This window comes from Rhodamnia argentea, chromosome 5, assembly GCF_020921035.1.
Source record: "Rhodamnia argentea isolate NSW1041297 chromosome 5, ASM2092103v1, whole genome shotgun sequence".
NCBI lineage: Eukaryota > Viridiplantae > Streptophyta > Magnoliopsida > Myrtales > Myrtaceae > Rhodamnia > Rhodamnia argentea.
The window spans coordinates 16,311,280-16,330,716 of NC_063154.1; the positions used below are offsets into that span (position 1 = coordinate 16,311,280).

Genomic DNA, 19,437 nt, shown 5'->3' on the forward strand with positions numbered 1-19,437 from the left:
TCGCTTCTGTTTTGCACAAGTCCAGCCACCGCCACTGCCTCCGACCACCCTTGGACACCTTCAGCCATCCCAGCTCGCCCAGCCACCGCCGGACAGCCCGGCAAAGCCCCAGAACCGCCGGACTTCTCTGCTGCCCTGTTTTGACTTCTGTTACACCCGGTTCTGTTCGCAGCCCCTATCCGCCATCACGCCGCCCTTCTCCGCCCACCTCCGGCCACCATAAACTCCCCGACACACCCTCGAACCATCCCCACCAGCCCCACGACCTCCCGCCGCCGCTAGAGCCCCCGGAACAGCCCCGACCTCCTCCCCTGTCTCAGTTTCCCCTGCTCTGTTTTGCTGCTGCAGCTGCTGTTTGCTGCTGCCGGCGCCACCTCCGGCCACCGTGAGCCACCACCGGCCACCAACATCTTTCCCCCCGACCACCTTGCACCTCCACCATCAATCCCGAAGCCGATCGCCGCCCGTAGCCCACCGTAGGAGCCCAATTAGCCCCGGCCAGCTGCTGTTTCCCCTGTTTTGGGGCTGGACTAGTTTCTGTTGGGCCTGTTTATTGGGCCTGCGAGTTGGGCCTCGGCCCAATCTGCTGTGGGTTGTTCAATTGGGCTTCATATTAGGCCCGCGGACTCATTAAATCAAAAGTTGGGCCCGTAGTTCGAGGATTTTGGTTCGCGATCCGTTCGAGCCCAAAGTTCGTGCCGAGGATTTTTCCGAGGATCGCCGTTGGCCCAACCTCGCGCAATTAACAGTGAATCAACCTCTAATCCTTGGCTAAGTCGTTAATTACGTTTGGATTAGTTTAATTAGATTATTATGGTATTTTAGTAGATTAATTAGGGCCGGTTTAGGCTAGAGACTCGGGTTAGGTTAAATGGCCCTAATAAATTGGATTAATTTGACTATGGCTAGTTTGGACCGAATAATTGATTGATTGATTGGCTTTGTTTGATCGCAAGCGAATAATAGATCAAGGATGAGCGTATGACCGATTGATGATCCGAATTTAATTACGTACGATTGGATTGATTGTTTGCCATTGAATTACTTTTCTACGCTCGATTATAATTTATATGAATTAATTGATGAGATGCCTTGGTAGATCGCTAGTCAAATTAATTAATTGGTTGAGTTTTGATCGCTCGATTTATGGATGCGAGGTCGCATGGATAACATGTGCATTTGTGTGATTACTCAAGAAGTCTCGTTGTGTGAGCATATCGTGTGAACATTTGACTAAATGCAGATGATAAATTGGCTATTTGCTGAGTGTGCTTGAGTGGTCACACGATGGACTATTCCTGTCAAGTTAGTACCGTGCCGGTCGTACGGAATCATACGACTTGTCGGATGCACGTCAATTCGTGCCGTGCCGATCGTACGGATCACACGGATTGACGGATGCCGGTCGCAGCTTGTGACGGACCGAAGCCCTTACTGGGATTCCCGATAGTGCCGTGTCATGCCGGTCGTACGAGTCACACGGGCTATCGGATGCCGTCGCCGGAAGTAAGGGAGGAAGCCTGGTCCTGCCGGTAGACATTGCCGGTCGTAGTATAAAGTCACACCGGTCGTGTGCAATTGGGCCGGATGGCCGTTAATAATCGGACCACGTGTGGTGTCTGCGTGTGTGATTGACGTGACAATCATGATTGATATGTGTGGTATATTATGTCTAATATTGCATAAAGCATGATTTCCAGCAAGTGAGTTGCATGTGATTGGAATAAATATATATTATATGTGATTGATCGTTAGGACTCTTCGGACGAATCAACGCTTTAACCGGGCTTAGGCGTTGACTCACAGAGATTTTTATCTCACCCCGTGTTAACCATTTCGGGTCCCCAGTGATGCAGCGACCCTTCACCATGACTTCAAGGGTTCGTAGGCTTTTGGATAGGTACTGATGTGGATTTTGGGAGTAGATGAGAATTTAACCCCACCCGACCCTTATACCTTTTTGTTGGTCTTAGAGAGCCGCCCCGAAGAATGGAGTTATATATGTGACTATAGCTCTATAGGGTTAATGATCATCTGTTTTTAGTCTTGTATTGACAGTTGTTCTGATATATGACTGATGTTGTTGACTTTATTTCAATCCCTCTTGTTATTCTTGATTTGGGAGAATTCGCGTTTCCGCATGTGCGCTATAGTATGGACGGTCAATAACGTACCTGGGGCGTTATCTTTTATGACCGGAGGCGTTTTGGTAGGGATGCCGCGTACTCGAGAGTCGGGTCGTGACAACAAACATCTCTAGTTACCTAGATTGCCTTATTGACATATCCTTAACCATGAATTAGAGATACATGGATCGCCTCTTATGAGGCATCTTGACATTCTTCGAACTTCCTTGATTGAATCGTCACGCATGTCCACGAAGTGCGACTATCAGCATTCTCATCTTGTATTCCTTTGAAGAGACCAAGGACAAATTCTCTAATCAAGATTTAAGAACCCAACATCGGTTAATATGAGACAGTAGCAAAAGCCAGCGACAATTAAATCCTCACAGAACTGAGATGCACATGGATGTATATCTATAAACAGAGGGTCAACAGAATGCAACATCATATTATCACAAACTCATTGTCTAAACCTTGACCTAGAAAGCCAAGAAGGGCGTAGAAATCAAGTTCTTCGGCTGTCACTATTGTTACCCACGAATCAAAATTCCCACAACCACCAATCATTGACAACCAATGTTTTGTCTAACCAGTAAAGCTCAGGTGGTGAAGAATCAAGAAAAAAGCTTTGGGTCTTTGAGATCTGAACAATTCAATCATGGTGAAAACAAGTACAAATGGCGTAATCAATCTGGTATCTCAATGGCAAACAAAGATGTGCTGAACCTGCACAAGAACAGAATTAAGAACGAAGAAGAAGAAGAATTGATTACCAGGCGTCTTGAAGCATATTAAAAAGGAATGGGTTTAGGTGATATTCGTGCATGACCCATTCCATCATGTTCTTAGCGAACACTGGGACTGATCCATTCCTTTTTAATATGCTTGGTAACGAGTCATATCTACACCACAATCTCTTCCCATCTTATGACTTGCAATAAGGTGACCAAGTGGCCACACCTTTTCTATACACGGATGACGATAAGGCACGCCAGTCCGTGCTAGTCGAATCTCCAGAGAGATGAATACCATCGACCGGAGAACAACACGGCGCATAATGTTCATCGCTAGTTCCGGCAACAAACTAATTGTCATTGCACAGTGAGTTTTCCATGCCGAGCGTGTCGAGCTGCCAAGGAACAGACACACTGCTGTCCGGTATATCATAATTCAGTGTGTCACAATTCAGCATAGTGTTACCAAGCAACGATGAGTGTAAATCCTCACTGGTGCTGGTTTACTAATTTCGTCAGGGTGACATACATCGTCTTTGATAGATGAATCAGATCACTAGCATTTTAGGCGCTAAACACTATCTGCAATGGTCGTAGTAAACGTTAGTGACAAAGACAGTTTGGTAATCATCAAAATGCCATAACGATGTTTTTCAATAGACTCGTCCCCTGCAATGTGGTTAATTATCCGTTTTTCCACATTTTTACAGGAAATTTGCTTTTAATTTGCAATTGATATTTATATTCAATCCAGCCATACACATAAATAATGACAAAAGTTGCATGTTTCATAACTTGATTATGGTCGAAATCATGCTTGATGTTATGGATAAATGGCATCTAGATGCCACTTGATAGCGAGGTAGCGACTTGATCATGCTTGCAATCGTTCTCTATTTTGTGAGAAATTGTTAGAAATCCTACCATCCAGATATCACCATACCCATAATCAAATCATACGCCTAACAAACAGCGAAGGCTGCAAATTTATTTATTTATTTATTTATATATATATTTTTTATATTTTTTTTGCGGTGATGACGGAGTCGCCATTTGAAGAGAGAGACGAGCCAGCCAGAAAGAACTAGTTCGCATTATCCGTTATCATAGTGGGGGCACTGCTGCCATTGCCGAGAGATTAGAGGCGGCGAGAACGGGTAAGAGGCGAGAGATCGAAAGAGACTGCAAAGCCCATCGTCGGAAGTAATCGGGGCATTGATGAGTAACAAGTCTTTACCTCAAAATCACTACACAAATCCAAAGATAAATACACAAGTTGTAAGGAAACAGGTAATAACACAATATTACCGATTACAAGATTAATATATTGTCCTAACCTCGGACAAGCATAGTTGACACACAGCATCATCACTAACATAATAAGCAAGGCTGAGGTTAACATGCCTAAAGGACCTCAAACACTGGCATTATCACTTTGGTTTGGCATACTATCAGTGCCCATATCAAAGTTAAAGAGATCTGCGGGATCAAAGCCGTTGCTCGGAGAATACGGCCAATGATCATCGCAGGAAAAACGTTGCTCTTCACTCGTTTGAGGCTGCTGATCCGGAATTGGCACGTTCTGGTCTGGAAAATCAAAATCCGACGTCTCGTTCAGATAGGGGAATTCAACAGTAACTCCGGGAGACGCCTGAGCGACAACAAATGAGAAAAGGAAAGAACGAACACTAACTCAAGCTTCGGTATAGTTAGTTGAATCTCTAGATCAGATGCTGCTTTGAATCAATCTAAAGCAACACTTGCTCACCTGTGCACCAATTTCCAGCGTTCCTTCATCTTGGGAATCATTCGGATCGGTAGGGCCGCTTAAATCGGTTGAAGTACTCGCCGTTGCTGACTTTGCTTTCTTGCTTTTCCGGATTGCTATGTGGCAGAGAACCAACGCCGTCTGCAAAGACATAACGATACCCAGGGATGAGTTTCAAGGGTACATAACCGAACCGAAACTCCATTTTTGGGCGAGAGTACTTCATGCACAAGACACATCAAGCATCACTTATCAAAATCGAAGTTATTCTAATTTTCAAGAACAAATTGTCCCCTTTGTTGCTGCAGAATCACTGTACTTTTGGCAGTATATAACCTTCAGAAGTAGTCAATGAAACTAAAGCACCAGCCAAGAATCCATTCATGGGACAGAGGGAGGAACTAGAAAATCATGTACTCAGAAAGCCAGAGACATCAGGAAGCTGAATGAGGAACATATGCAGAGAACTGATGATATCAATTTTACCTGCGCTGGCAACCATGTTAGAGATGCTCAATCAGGGGAAGCAAAAGAAGAGAAGTCGAGTACCGGGTCTGAAATTTCACTGTCCGAAATGTTCGAATTTAGGTGATACTCGTACATGCCGAACTTGGTCCTGCGGGCATTTCCTTGTTGACCTTCGTGGTAAACCAAGCTCCTCCTGAGCCCTATCTCTTCACCGGTGCCCGGTGCTTGTACAGCACTTTTGGTACTTGTCTCTTTCCAGAATCCACACCGGGTCTTCCTCTTCCTCTTACGACCACTTGGACAAAAGAAGAAACACTCGCTTCCATCCGACGGGATACTCGACAATTCTGCAACCAAATACTGGGACTACTACTTACCATCAAACCATAAGGAAATGGAGAAATAGAGACCAGTAAGGACTAGATGTGAGTAACCGTTGTATCCTGCAAATAACTCCGGAGGCTCCCTGTCGTAGATGTATAGCTCGGGAATTAGGCGGATAGCTTCAATTTCTCCTCTGAGCTTTTTGGTCAAGTGATGACGGACGAGCTCGTTCTCCGTCGGTTTGAATCTGAGTCCCACCGGCCATTCTCCCATGCTATGTGCCTGCTTGTCTCACGTTCACTTCTGCAAAAGAGAAAAAAGAGGAGAAGAGAGGAGAATGAGGCTGTTGAGATAAGCAGAGGAAGAGGAGAAGGAAAAACAGAGGAAACAGAGTGTACTCTTTGCTTGGCTTTGCTTGAGAGTGTTGACTGCAAACATTTCCAAGTGGGTCAATTTATAAGCGCAAAAAAAGAAAAAAAAGAGTAATTTTCTTGACCCTTGTTTGAGAAGGCAAATTACTGTTCAAGTGGATCCCACCCTCAAGCTCAAGACGACGACGTTTTCGCTGCGAGCAGCTTCTTCGAAAGGCCACAACGCGTATTCAACTTGGTTCATAGGACCCGTCTGGTTGTTTTTAGCCAATGGGCACATACCACAGATAGCTTCATGACCTCGTAAATGCATGAACAAGCAAATGATGGTATGAATTTGAGCATTGTTTCCCCATTGAAGAAGACTCTAGAATTCCATGTTTGTAACCATGGAGGTCAAGATAAGAAGTTGTCTCAAGTGTTTCCTCAGTGAAGAAGACTCTAGAATTCCCAGTGAAATGGGTAGTGGGATCAACGACGTCGAAAGCAAAAGAGATAAGAAGATTCTCGTTAGTACGATGCAAAAGCACGACCAATTTCTCTTTCTATATTGTAATGCCTATTGCTTGGATGTGAGCTCAGCAAAACTTAGATGCATGTTCTTGACTAAGAATAGTAGAAAAGTTTAGCTTCTTAGTGGAGTTTAGAACCTTTATGAATATAAAATTGCTTTATAAATTCGTCGTTAGATGTAGAGTTTGGTTCACAAAGAATAATGATCGAAAGGCTATTATCCTTCCTTTGTCAGAGGCACATATGAACGGATAGATTATCCTTCTACTTGCCCGATCAAGGAGTTATTGACATGTCTGATCCAGCTTAGCAATTTTATGATTAAATTTGACGAAATCTAACAGACCACAAAAGTGTCACGTGTGAACCAATTTGGGATTTTTGGCGATCCAAAAATTATTTTTGGGTAAATTTGTCACATGTGTTGACATCTAAAGTTTGACCAACCTTTTTAGTCATTTAACTCTTACATAAAAATTAGAACTAACCTTAGTTCTTGCCAGGAATAATCAAATCATTTCATTTGTTAGCATTCATGCATTGCATTAGCATTCATTTGGACCGATGGTGTGAAAGTGAGCTTAAGTCGACAAGCGATTTGGGTCATCCATCACAATTTGTCGGCAATTAAAAGGAGGAGTGTGCCAAAATTCTCAAGGTCATTGGGACCTATTTTAAGCTTAATTCAATTCATCTGATGATTATTTTGGGAAAAGGCGCAATGCAAATGCACATTTAATTGGAAAAAGCCTAATTAGAGCCCAAAATTGTAAAAATAAACCCACAATGGAGAAAGAATTCGGCTACCCATTCCATTTAGGGTGTGCCGAATTTTACTATGGTGATTGGACTTATTTTCAAATTTAATATAGCCCATAAGGCCTTTATTTAATTAGTTTTTAATTAATTAAAGCCCTTTTAGAGCCCGAAATTGCACGAGATGGCCCACAAGAGGTTGGAAATTTCGGCTAACCCATGGTATATCCCCTATGGCCGAAAATTGCTAGGTATTTTAGGACTATTGGACTCGTCGAGTTTTAATCACATTCTGAATTTTTCAAATTAGGAATCCTACCTTAATTAGGAAAATTACTTTCACTAGGATTGGGGTCCTCTAATGCCTATATAAGGAACCTTATGTCTAGGGTTAATTCATTCACGCTTGGCTCAAAAAATTCATGGCATGCTTTCGAGAATAATCAAGGAGTTCGAGAGCTTTCCCCGGAGGGTCGAAGCTCTCCTCCTCTGCCTTGCACCATCCCAGAGTCCTGAAGTCATCCGTCCCGCTCCCAATGTCTCACAGCTCCACCATCCAGCTCCGGTACCTCAGCTCTTCCGCCCAGAGCTCTGCCGAACAGCCTGCCGTTGCGCCGAGGCTGCTCCCCGCAGCACCGCCTGTCCACCCTGTTTTTGAGCTGCTGATCAGCCCTTATTTGGTGGTTGATCAGCCCCGTTTCTCATAAATATTTAAAGTCTAACAAAGGTGTTGATTTGTGTTAAAATTTCTACGGATTCGGAGCTCAATTTGCTGCAAATTCGGATCAAAAGGTGGTTGTTCTTGGCGATTAGCTTTGGTTGTGCAAGTGCATATTTTTGCTCGATAAAAGGTATATCTTTTGGCTTTTGATTGCAAAATATGTGGTGGTTCGATTGGATGCTACACATGTTCATATATTTTTCTGGATTTATATGGTTTTGCAATCAAATTAAAAGTTAGACCTTTTTTTGCATAGAAAGGAAAAGAAAGAACTTTTGTCGTCTATCAAAGCTCGAACTTTTTGAAACGTGCTTCCTCGTTTCACCTTCAATCGATCATGTATGTCGCTAGTCGCTCCTTGCCATCCTTCAACCTGGAGTCGCTTAAATCCCGTTACGGCTTCGTGCATCAAAAACCGTTTGTTCTTTGACAGACGACTTGGTTCACAAGTTCGGAAAAAAAAAATTAAAATTGAGAGGCTTGCACAAAAAAAAAAATTGATTTTTGAGAAGTTCTTTCAATTGATAAACTTTGTAAAATTCTATGTATATTTTCGAGAATTGACTAATTTGATTGGAACATATCTTTTCTCAAAAAATTGGGAATTATTTGACCCATGTTTTTCAAGACTAATTGGACGAATTGCACCTTTGGAAAAGGATATAAATTTTTGGCTCGTGGGCTAAATTGATCTATGGATTTTCAGCGCACTCCCTTTGATTTCCGAATTTATCATGCCATGGTGATTTTTTCTTTGGTTATTGTCTTTAGCATGTCCTTGCACATCTCATGTTTATTTTAGTTATATGATTGTTTGATCTTTTGTGTTACGTTAAAGTTTGCACTTACATAAAGAATTATGCTCATAAATAAACAATTATGTTTATAATACATGTTCCCCTTTGTGCCTTGTCCCTTTGGAATGTGTGCATTAAGGTATTAATTTGACTACTATTTCAAAGTACAATTATGCTTGTACGCGTGAATTATACATCAAACCCTCAATTTTGAAGGGCGAATTGATAATTCCAAAATAGAATTTCATGGTTTGTCCTATGTTTATAGGGGTGACGGTAATTCTATACTCAATTCGTTTTCCGGTTTCCGGCCCTAATGTAAGGGGGCACTACAAATTAAATCGGAATTTTAGGAATTAAAGGTGTATTATGGGCAAAATTTTTTATTTGTGTTCAAATTTTGTGTTTTTTTCCCCTTTTAATTAAATTCCCAAGAATACCAAAAAAATGACACCTTTTTCTTAAGGTAAATCACATTTTTTTCATACTTCTCATGTCAAAAACAACATTTAATATAATTTGGGACTTTGAGAAATCAAATTTTATGTTATTCACTTTTAGGGTAGTCTTTGCTTCATTTTTCATAAATCCGAAAATGCAAGAAAAATGCCAAAAATGTCATTCTCATTGCATAGCATACAGTTTAGTATTTGCCATATCATGCATTTACCCATCATCATATTGCATAACATTATTTGCACGTCGTTTAGGTTAGTGTAATTTTTGCATATACTATAGTTTTTGAATATCTTGGCTAGTCCAAGCCTCTGCACACTTAATCTCTGGTTCGTAAAAAATAAAATAGCTCTCCCCCTATTTTTTTTTAGGGTTAATACCACGTAAAACCACAAATTGGTACACATATGACAAATTTACCCCAAACTATTTTTTTAAGCACTAAAAATTTGAAACTGGTACACTTATGACAACTTTACCCCAAACCGGTACACCTGTGACAAATTTACCCTCCATTAGTTATCGATAAATCTAACTGTCAAATTGCTGAGTTGGATGACACATGCCGGTTGATAGGTATACCATTTTGGGGTTTTTGCCCTCTGTTTGTCACAAGTTTATCAATTTGGGATTTTCCGTGATATTAACTCAATTTAATGTAGGGTAAATTTGTTACAAGTGTTTCGGTTTAGGGTATTTCGTGGTCAAAAGAATTAATGTAAGGTAAATTTATCAAAGATATACCAGTTTAGGATTTTTGATGGTCAAAAAAGTAGTTTGGGGTAAATTTATCATAGGTGTACCGGTTTAGGATTTTTCGTGATAAAAAAATAGTTTGGGATAAATTTATCACGGGTATACTAGTTTAGGGTTTTTCATGGTAATACCCTTATTTAGGTTTTTAATCAACCTACTAAAAAATAATTAGTGGTGACTCCAAGACAAATCTTTGCTCGAAATTGAACCTAAGTTACAAATTGGTAGAGTTTGAGAGTGTCCAAATTAGGTTAGTCAAATAATTAACCTAATAATTTATTAGCCTAATTTTAGATCGCGACAACATGTGTACTAGTTCGGGATCGTGGTATTAAACATTTTATTACATATTTAGGTATATTAGTATAGTTTATCATTTTATAAGGTTTTATTTAGGAATGATAGAAGGGAATAAAAGGATATAAAAGAAAATAATTTGAAAGAGGGAAAATAAAAATAAAAATAAAAGTAAAAAAAGCGGGCGAGAAAATCAAAGGATTATACTTTTCAAAATAGTGAAGGTGAATGATCATGTTTTCTCTCTTACTAAATTTAGCATCGCTAGCTTATCTACCTCGTAGATGCTGTTGTAACTCATTTGTATTTCTTGTCAAAGTGGAACTGGTAGCTCTCGAATGCTAAAATGAGCTATTTACCTATTTACCATTTAGATTATGCAATAATCATGGATTTATAGATGGATGTTATCTTCATTTGTGCATTTGTGGATTCTTGTGGATTGTGAGAGATTCTTATCATCTCATTTTGTGTATTTCAAGCCCGTTAATATTCATATACCGTTCATTTCAAACAGTGGACAAGATAAGACATGAAATATTCATCTTTACTATTGTCATTCACCAAACAAGGAGAATGATACAAAAAAATCTTTAGATTTCATATGATATCCTATCTAGTTTTATCATGTCTAGAAATTCTGGCGACTTAAGTCATCCTTTAGGATTTTTTAAGTAGACAAATATTGATTCTTTTTTCAATAAATCCTAGGGTATTTATGATTACCTATTGTTCTTTCCTGGATAAAGTACCAAAAAAGGTTCTAACTTGTGCCGATGCGGTTCATGGCCATAAATAATGAAAGAAACTATTAGAAGTAATAAAATTGATTTTTTGGTTGAAAAGGAAAAGTTGAACTTTGCTCTTACTAAGGCGATGCTATGTGGCAGTGCACTTAAAGGAGTATAGGTGAAGAGCTTGGATTTTGCTTCTTCATTACTGAATTTTCAAATTCATTGACTTGAGGAAGAACCCAACTTCTTGGCTTGGGCAAGAACAAAAGTCTTTATCTTGGGCAAGAAGCAAGGTTGTAGTGTTTCTATATATACATGAGGAAGTTTTTTTTTTTTTTTAAGCCATAGAAGCATATAGAGCATAAGAGTGCGAGAGTTTGAGAGAAAATCTTGCATGTATTTTCCCCATTTGTAAAGCCTTTGCAAAGGCATTTTGAATACTACTCTCATCTTTGTACATTTGTGTTCTCTCCACTTTAAACCCTCCAAAGAATATGTGGTCACAAGAAACGATGATAGTGATAGTGAAACTGATGAAACAATGGCAAAATTTTGTTTATTTGCCGAATGTGACCCCATATCCTTTCATGATGCAGCTGTAAATGAGAAGTGGATCCAAGCAATGGATGAAGAAATCCACTCCATCAAAAAGATTGACAAATGGGTGCTAACTTATTTACCTCCTGGTAAGAAGCCCATTAGTATCAAGTGGGTGCGCAAGGAAAATTACAAATCCGACAGTCAAGTGGACCATTACAAAGCCAGGCTAGTCGTGAAAGGATATAAACAAAAGCCATGTATTGACAACGTTGAAGTATTTGCACCAGTGGCTCGAATGGATACCATTCGGATGATTTTAGCACTAGCGGCTCATCTCAATGGTTTCTTTGAGGAGGAAGTCTATGTGGAGCAACTATGGGGCTATGAGAAGAAAGGGCATGAAAATCAAATTTACAAGCTGACAAAAGCATTGTATGGATTAAAACAGGTACCTCAAGCTTGGTACACATGAATCAACACATACCCATTAAAGCATGGTTTTCTAAAGTGCCTTCATGAGCATACACGGTATATCAAGTCAAATACTAATGGTGATCTCATCATTGTACGATTTTAAATAGATGAGTTGATATTTACAAAAAACTGTGAAAAGATGATTGTTGAATTCAAGAAGGCCCCGACTAGCCAGTTCGAGATGACAGACTTGGGATTCATGTCATATTTTCTAGGCCTTGAAGTGAAGCAAACAAACGATGGCATATTTGTTTCATAGCAAAATATGCCAATGATATTTTGAAGCGATTCAATATGGAATCACTCAATCTAGTTCGAACTCTCATAGCAGAACGGTTGGAGCTAAAGAAAGAAGGAACCGGTCGGGTAGTAAATTCCACTTATTTTAAAAGTATTGTTGGCGGTTTAAGATATTTGACCTCTACTAGGCTAGATATTACTTATGATGTAGGAATTATTAGTCGGTTCATGAAGAAACCATACCAATCACATTTGAAGACAGCAAAAAGAATTCTACGGTATGTTAGTGGAACTCGTGATCATGGAATTTTATATTCCTATATTGACAATTTCAGTTTAGTGGGGTCTACCGATAGTGATTGGACATGTGATATTGAAATGCGGAAGAGCACATCGAGGTATGTGTTCTTTCTCGGATCAGGATTAATTTCTTGGTCCTCAAAATAACAAGAAGTAATTGCACACTCAAAAGCTATGAAGCACCGACACGCCAAACCCTCCGGCGTGTCGGTGTCGGACACGTGTCGGACACCGACACGCGTCCGACACGCCCCGACACGCGTTCGACACGCGGTCAACGCGTGTCGAAGATCCGACACCCGGTCAACGCCAGCGACACGCCGGGGACACGCGAGTCGGTGGGGAGAGAGGGCGGGGAAAAGCAGATCCGAAGGGCAGAGAACGGTAGGGGAGGGGGAAGAAGAGCGTCTCGGGCCATGAGAGAGATGAGGGAGGAAGCCGGCGACGCGCGGCCGGTGCCTGAGCAGGGAATGGCCTTCGTGTGCGCCGGAGCGGAGAGAGCGAACGAGCCGAAGGACAGAGGGAGAGAGCGCCGGAGGAGAGACGAGCAGCAAAAATCATAGTGGTCGACGTTGGGGTTGGTTTAGCGGGACAGAGAGGAGTGACACAGAGGAAGGGGTGTGAGATTTTTTAAGGAAGTAAAGAGACGGGTGGGGGGATATTTTCTCGCAGAGAGGAGAGAGAGATGAGAAGTGTGAGATGTTTTCGGTGATGTTTTCAAAAAGTAAAGAGAGAGAAGGGGGGGAGAGAGAAGAGAGAGGGAGAGAGAGAGGAGGAGAGAGGTGAGGCGCGTGTCAGAGATTTTTTCAAAAGTAAAGAGAGGAGGGGAGGAAACGTGAGAGAGGAGGGAAAGCGGGTAGACCGCATATTACAGGATTTTTTTATTGTTTATTTATTTTCTAGGCTGATTGAGATCAAATTACGAGAGTATTCATGGCATTAGCTTTGTTTTTATTATAAGAACTATTTCTGTAAATTTTTCATTTTATAAAAAATTATAGAAATAATAATATATCATACATATATACAAATATATTTAATATACAACGTGTCCCCAACGTGTCGAAAATTTCTATTTTTTAGAAATGACGTGTCGACGTGTCGTGTCGTGTCGTATCGCGTGTCCCGTATCGGTGTCGGTGCTACTTAGCTCAAAAGCTAAAGCATAAGATTAAAAAAAAACAGGTGAAGCGAGAATATATAGCAGTAGCTTTAGTAGCATATCAAGGGATACATATTTGTAGGATGCTTTGTGAATTGATGCATAAACATAAAGGTCCTACCAAATTGATGTGTGATAACAACTAGGCAATTGCATTAACGAATAATCTTGTTTTCCATGGCGGGAGCAAACACATCGACATCAAGTATCACTATATCTATGAGCTGGTCAAAGAAGGTGGGATTAAGCTTGATTTCTATAGGTCCGAAAACCAGATTGCATATATCCTAACAAAACCATTGAAGGCAGATTTGTTCGAAAAATTGAAGATGATACTTCGTGTTGTGTATTTCCAAAATCAATTTTAAGGGAGGCCGTTAGAAATAATTAAATTGATTTGTTGGTTGAAAAGGAAAAGTTGAAGTTTGCTTTTACTGAGGCAATGTTATGTGACGATGCGCTTAAAGGAGTCTAGGTGGAGAATTTGGATTTTACTTCTTCATTTTTTACTTTTCAAACTCCTTGACTTGGGGAAGAAGCCAACTCATTGGCTTGGGCAAGAAGCAAAGTCCTTATCTTAGGCTAGAAGCAAGGTTGAAGTTTCTCTATAGGAAACTGCTAACCTAACGATCGATAATCTTGTAAGTTATTTGTTACCACACAATCTCTCAATCAATGAGTACTTTATGCAAAACACATAGTGATGGTGTGTAAATCTAGGATTAAGATTGTACCATTTTCGACGATACTATCATGCAAGCATTTTCCTTTTCTATAAATACATTAGGAAATCTTTTTAATTGTTGTAGAAGCATATAGAGCATAAGAGTGAGAGAGTTTGAGAGAAATTCTTGCTTGTATTTTATCCATTTGTAAAACCCTTGCAAAGGCATTTTGAATACTACTCTCATCTTTGTATATTCGTGTTCTCTCCACTTTAAACCCTCCAAATTTTCTCGTCCCTTTTGGTTCCTAGAGAAACAACAGTTATTTTACATTTTTTTTTTCCTGATGGCGTAGGATTTATGATTGTGCGAACCTGGTTTGTGGCTCACTGGTTTATTGTGCCCAGCTCGAAACTCCTCGATCACCTGTATTTGGTTGTAGTCCATTTAACCTATATAACCCGTTTTGAAACTCGCAACAATTTAGGAAATTAATCCAGCTAGTTATTGATCCTCAGAAATCCGAAGATTTCATCTTTCAGTTGTTGATGCTATTCACTCACGATGACCACATCATCTAGCAAATTCCAAAGTAATACAGAAAGTGAGTTGTGGAATCATATTCGTTCTGTTCTTTTCCCCTTCCTTTTGCAAAGTGGAAGCTAATCCACTAATCAAACTGATTACAAAGTTACAGACATTGCAGACTCACCATGTAACAGACGATACTTAAACAAGTGCAAAGCACAAAGACTGAACCATATTCATGGCTTACAGGGGATGAAAACGAGGTACTATTGCATCCTGTGGTAAAGAGCATCCAAGAACGAAGGACTGACTCTGGGTTATTGCAAAAAGGGTCCTCAATTATCAATGTTTTTGCTCAGAACCCTGAGATGTATATATGCCTTTTTTATACAATCTTTGGAGGTGATAAAGTTACTGATTAGCATATTGTAGGCAATCAGCGGTTGAGAATGTGGCATTGTCTGTTCATACTTGCTGTGCCGGAGATATGTCATAATTCGGGTTAAAATTCGACAGTGGATGAAAAGAAAGGGAATTTGAAGTGAGACGTGGCCTCTTGACAAGAAAGAATGTTTCTTTGGTTCTATCAGGAAGCTCATTGTGCCCCACAATAAGAGAATGAAAACTAAGTTGCATGTCTTCACAAGAATCTCCAGTTACCTAGATCGCCTTATTGACATATCTTTAACCATGTATTAGAGATGCATGGATCGCCTCTTATGAGGCATCTTCACATTCTTCAAACTGCCTTGATTGAGTTGTCACGCATGTCCACGAAAAGCGATTATCAGCCTTCTCATCTTGTATTCCTTTCAAGAGATCGAGGACGAATTCTCTGATCAAGATTTAAGAACCCAACACCGGTTAATATGAGACAGTAGCAAAAGCCAGCAACAATCAAAAACCTCACAGAACTGAGGTGTACACTGATGTATCTTTAGAAACAAAGGCTCAACAGAATGCGACATCAGATTATCACAAACTCATTGTCTAAGCCTCAGCCTAGAAAGTCAAGAAGGGCGTAGAAATCAAGTCTTTCTGCTGTCACTATTGTTACCCACGAATCAAAATGCTCATAAACACCAGTCATTGACAACCAATGTTTTGTCTACCTAGTAAAGCTCAGGTGGTGAAGAATCAAGAAAAAAGCTTTTGGTCTTTGGGATCTGAACAATTCAATCATGGTGAAAACAAGTAAGGGAAAAGGCACCAAAAACCTAGATGCAGTAATCAATCTGGTATCTCAATGGCAAACAAAGATGTGCTGTACCTGTACAAGAACAGAATGAAGAAGAAGAAGAATTGATTACCTCGCCTCCTGAAGCATAATAAAAAGGAACGGGTTTAGGTGATATTCGTGCATGACCCCCTCCACCATGTTCTTAGCGAACACCGGGACTGATTGGGGCGCCAAAATGTAGCCCGTTCTTTCAACTTCAAGTAATGATTGGCGAGTACTTCCACAGCAGGCTTCCACTCCGAACCCCGTCGGCTAAGACTCCAAAGCTTTATGGAAAGGTTTTCCATATCCCCGTGTTCTCTGCACCAGAAACTCAGCAGCGGAGGATGAAGTTTCTGAGCTTCTCTTGTTTGAGAAGGGATGGAAATATATACCGCACTCTTATGGATTTGGAGCCATGCCTGATTTGTCTGACTCTTTGGTGAGATTCCACCTACTTTTCCTTCGTCGTCCTTATCTTCTTCTCTTCTGTTACTTTTTTCCTTCAACTTGATTCTCAAGTGCTCGCAACTTCCGCCGGAAGTTGAGTTGATGGAGACCCAACTGCTGGTCCTACCAGGATGCTTCTAGTCCATGTATTCGCTTTAGTTTTTCTTTCTCTTCTTCTTTTTATGGATGAAAAGCTAAGCAATAACTTTCACTAGAGTTTACACCTCCTAGCACTACTTTTTACAGCTAAACAAGAAGGTTCTTGATTTAATCTAGGTCGTGTTTGTATATTTGAAATGCATCATTTCACCAAAACTACGAAAAATATTTTGTTCCTTTCTTGAGTTCGAATGAGATTTGTGAATATTTAATCGATGTCATTTTCTTGAGAGGAGAAAACATATCTAATCCCGACTTCTGTTGATGACTCTTCCCGAAGTAAAATGATAATATCAATTTGATGAAATTCCAAAGACCATGATTTTTCTTTCTTTTCCAGGTATCATACTTCTTACTCGAGCGAAGATTTGGCCAGCCGGTGAGCTGGAGCTTTTATTTGAGACTAAAGTTCGGCACTTCAGAATTTTATTCAATATAAGGTCCACTTTGGACCTCATTTGAGAAAATAGCCCCACGTTGGGCCCTTGTTTGAATTTTTCCGAAATAATTATTGAGTAAGAGAGATTAGATAGGAAATATTTGAAGCAATACTAGTGTCTGAAAGATCAAGATCATACACAGAGTGAGAGGCCAAGTTAATAATGAAAAGCTTACACTGCACAAGAACATGATAAATAACACTGGAACATTTATAGAGTAGCATAACACTGGCAATCCATAGTAACGACTAATATCTACACCATAATCTCTTCCCCTAGTATGACTTGCAATAAGGCCACCAGTCCGTGCTAGTCGAAGCTCCAAAGATCAGAGAAATAAATACCATCATTCGGAGAATACTGCGCATAATGTTCATCGCTAGTTCCGTCAACAAGCCAATTATCATCGCAGAACGATCTTTCCATCCCGAGCATGTGGGGCTGCTGAGGAACCGACACACTGCTGTCCGGCATGTCATGATTCAGCGTAGTATGGGTCGAACTTTTGGGTTCAACAGTCTCTGCTGGAGATGTCTGAGGGAGACGAAGGAAAGAAAACAACTCAAATTCAGGCTTTGCTTGTGCTTCATCATGTCTAAAGCAATCTAAAGCAACCTTTGCTCACCTGTGCACTAATTTCTGGCGTCCCTTCATCTTGGGAATTATTCAGATTACTAGGGCCGCTTAAATCGGTTGAAGTACTCACTGTTGCGGACTTTGCTTTCTCACTTTTCTTGTTTGTTATGTGACAGAGGACCAACGCCGTCTACAAAGACAGAGTGATGCCAGGGATGAGTTTCAGGGTTACATAACGGAAACTCCATTGGTGCGCGAAAGTACTTTGTGCGCAAGATACATCACACGTTATCAAAATTGAACTAGTTCTTATTTCAAGAACAAATTATCCCCTTTGTTGCAGCAGAATCACTGTCCTTTTGGCAGTATAAGCTAAAGTAGTCACTGGAACTAAAGCATTAGTCATGGATCCATCACTTAAAATGATTATCTGTAGGTTTTGTTTCTCCATCTTCCTCGTGAAATTCTATGAAACACTGTAGAAAATGTTCTGACTCGCATATACTACTGTTGGAAGTTCAACTGGAATTAAAGGGAAATCACGCTTAAATTATCTTCGGACATAGGGAGGAACTAGAAAATCATGAAACCAGAAAACCGGAAACATCAAGAAGATGAATGAGGAACATATGTACAGAAATGGTGATATCAATTTTACCTGCACTTGTAACCATGTTAGAGACGCTCAATTAGGGGAAGCAAAAGAAGAGAAGTCGAATACCGGGTCCGAAATTTCACTATCCGAAACATTCGAATTTAGGTGATACTCGTACATGCCAATGTTGGTCCTATGGGCATTTCTTTGCGGACCTTTGTGGTAAACCAAGCTCCTCCTGAGCCCTATCTCTTCACCGGTGTCCGGTGCTCGTACAAAACGTTTGGTACTTGTCTCTTTCCAAAATCCGAACCGTGTCTTCCTCTTTTGACCACCATCACGGGGACAAAAGAAGAAACACTCGCTTCTATCCGACGGTATACTTGACAATTCTACAACCAAAGATTGGTTAAATGTTAATTCAACAAAGGTCTGATAGGTAACTCTCAATTACCATCAAAAGATTAGAAAATAGAGAAATAGAGAACGCTAAGGACTAAATGTAAGTAACCATTGTATCGTGTGAATAACTCCGGAGGCTCACAGTTGTAGATGTCTAGCTCGGGAATTACGCAAATGGCTTCCATTCCTCCTCTGAGCTTTTTCGTCAAGTGATGACCGATGAGCTCATCTTCGGTCGGTTTGAATCTAAGTCCCACCGGCCACACATCCGTCGATTCTTCCATGCTAAATGCTTGCTGTCTCACATTCGATTCTGCAATAGGAAAAAGAGGGGAAGAGTAGAGAATGAGACTAGTGAAGTGAGCAGAGGAATGGAAGCAAAACAGAGGAAACAGAGTTCACTCTTGGCTTGGCTTTGGCTCTGCTTGAGTGTGTTTGACTCCAAGTCCAGGCACTTCCAAGTGGGTCAATTTATAACCACAAAAACACAAGTAATTTTCTTGACCCTTGTTTGAGAAGGCAAACTACTGTTCAAGTGGGTCCCAACCCAAGCTCAAGACGATGACGTTTTCTGTAAAAGCAGCTTCTCCGAAGTCCCGCCACGCTGTTTCAGCCAATAGGAACATATGGAGTTTGAGTAGTGTTTTCTCAGTGAAGAAGACTCTAGAATTTTATGCATGTGACCATGGAGATCATTACATGAAGTGGTCTCAAGAGATTCCTCAGTGAAGAACATTCTAGAATTCCAAGTGAGATGCATAGTGGGAGCAACGCCGTTGAAAGTGAAAGAGATGGGAAGATTCTCGTTAGCATGACGCCAAAGGACAACCGATTTCTCTTTATACATTATATGCATAGTAATATGT

General features: G+C 40.5%; 1 protein-coding gene across 5 annotated transcripts in view; it reads right to left on the reverse strand.

Annotated features, from left to right (window-relative positions):
- The window catches only part of LOC115746582 (protein NTM1-like 9), a 42,227-nt gene extending 23,185 nt beyond the window's left edge, over positions 1–19,042 (reverse strand). The window contains exons 1-4 of one of the 5 annotated variants that reach the window (XR_007198389.1): positions 18,681–19,042; positions 18,233–18,561; positions 4,629–5,114; positions 4,359–4,511 (exon numbers count right to left, since the gene is read on the reverse strand). Coding sequence is in view for 1 of the 5 variants with exons in the window: in XM_030682411.2 (XP_030538271.1) it covers positions 17,308–17,532; positions 17,624–17,764; positions 18,296–18,561; positions 18,681–18,855 (807 nt within the window). In the remaining 4 variants the exon portion in view is untranslated. Of the gene's footprint in view, positions 4,512–4,628; positions 5,444–5,530; positions 5,673–17,083; positions 17,533–17,623; positions 17,765–18,232; positions 18,562–18,680 lie in introns of those variants that run through there. The other 4 variants (XR_007198391.1, XR_007198390.1, XR_007198388.1 and 1 more) reach the window with 4 other exon arrangements.
- Positions 19,043–19,437: the final 395 nt, after the last annotated feature.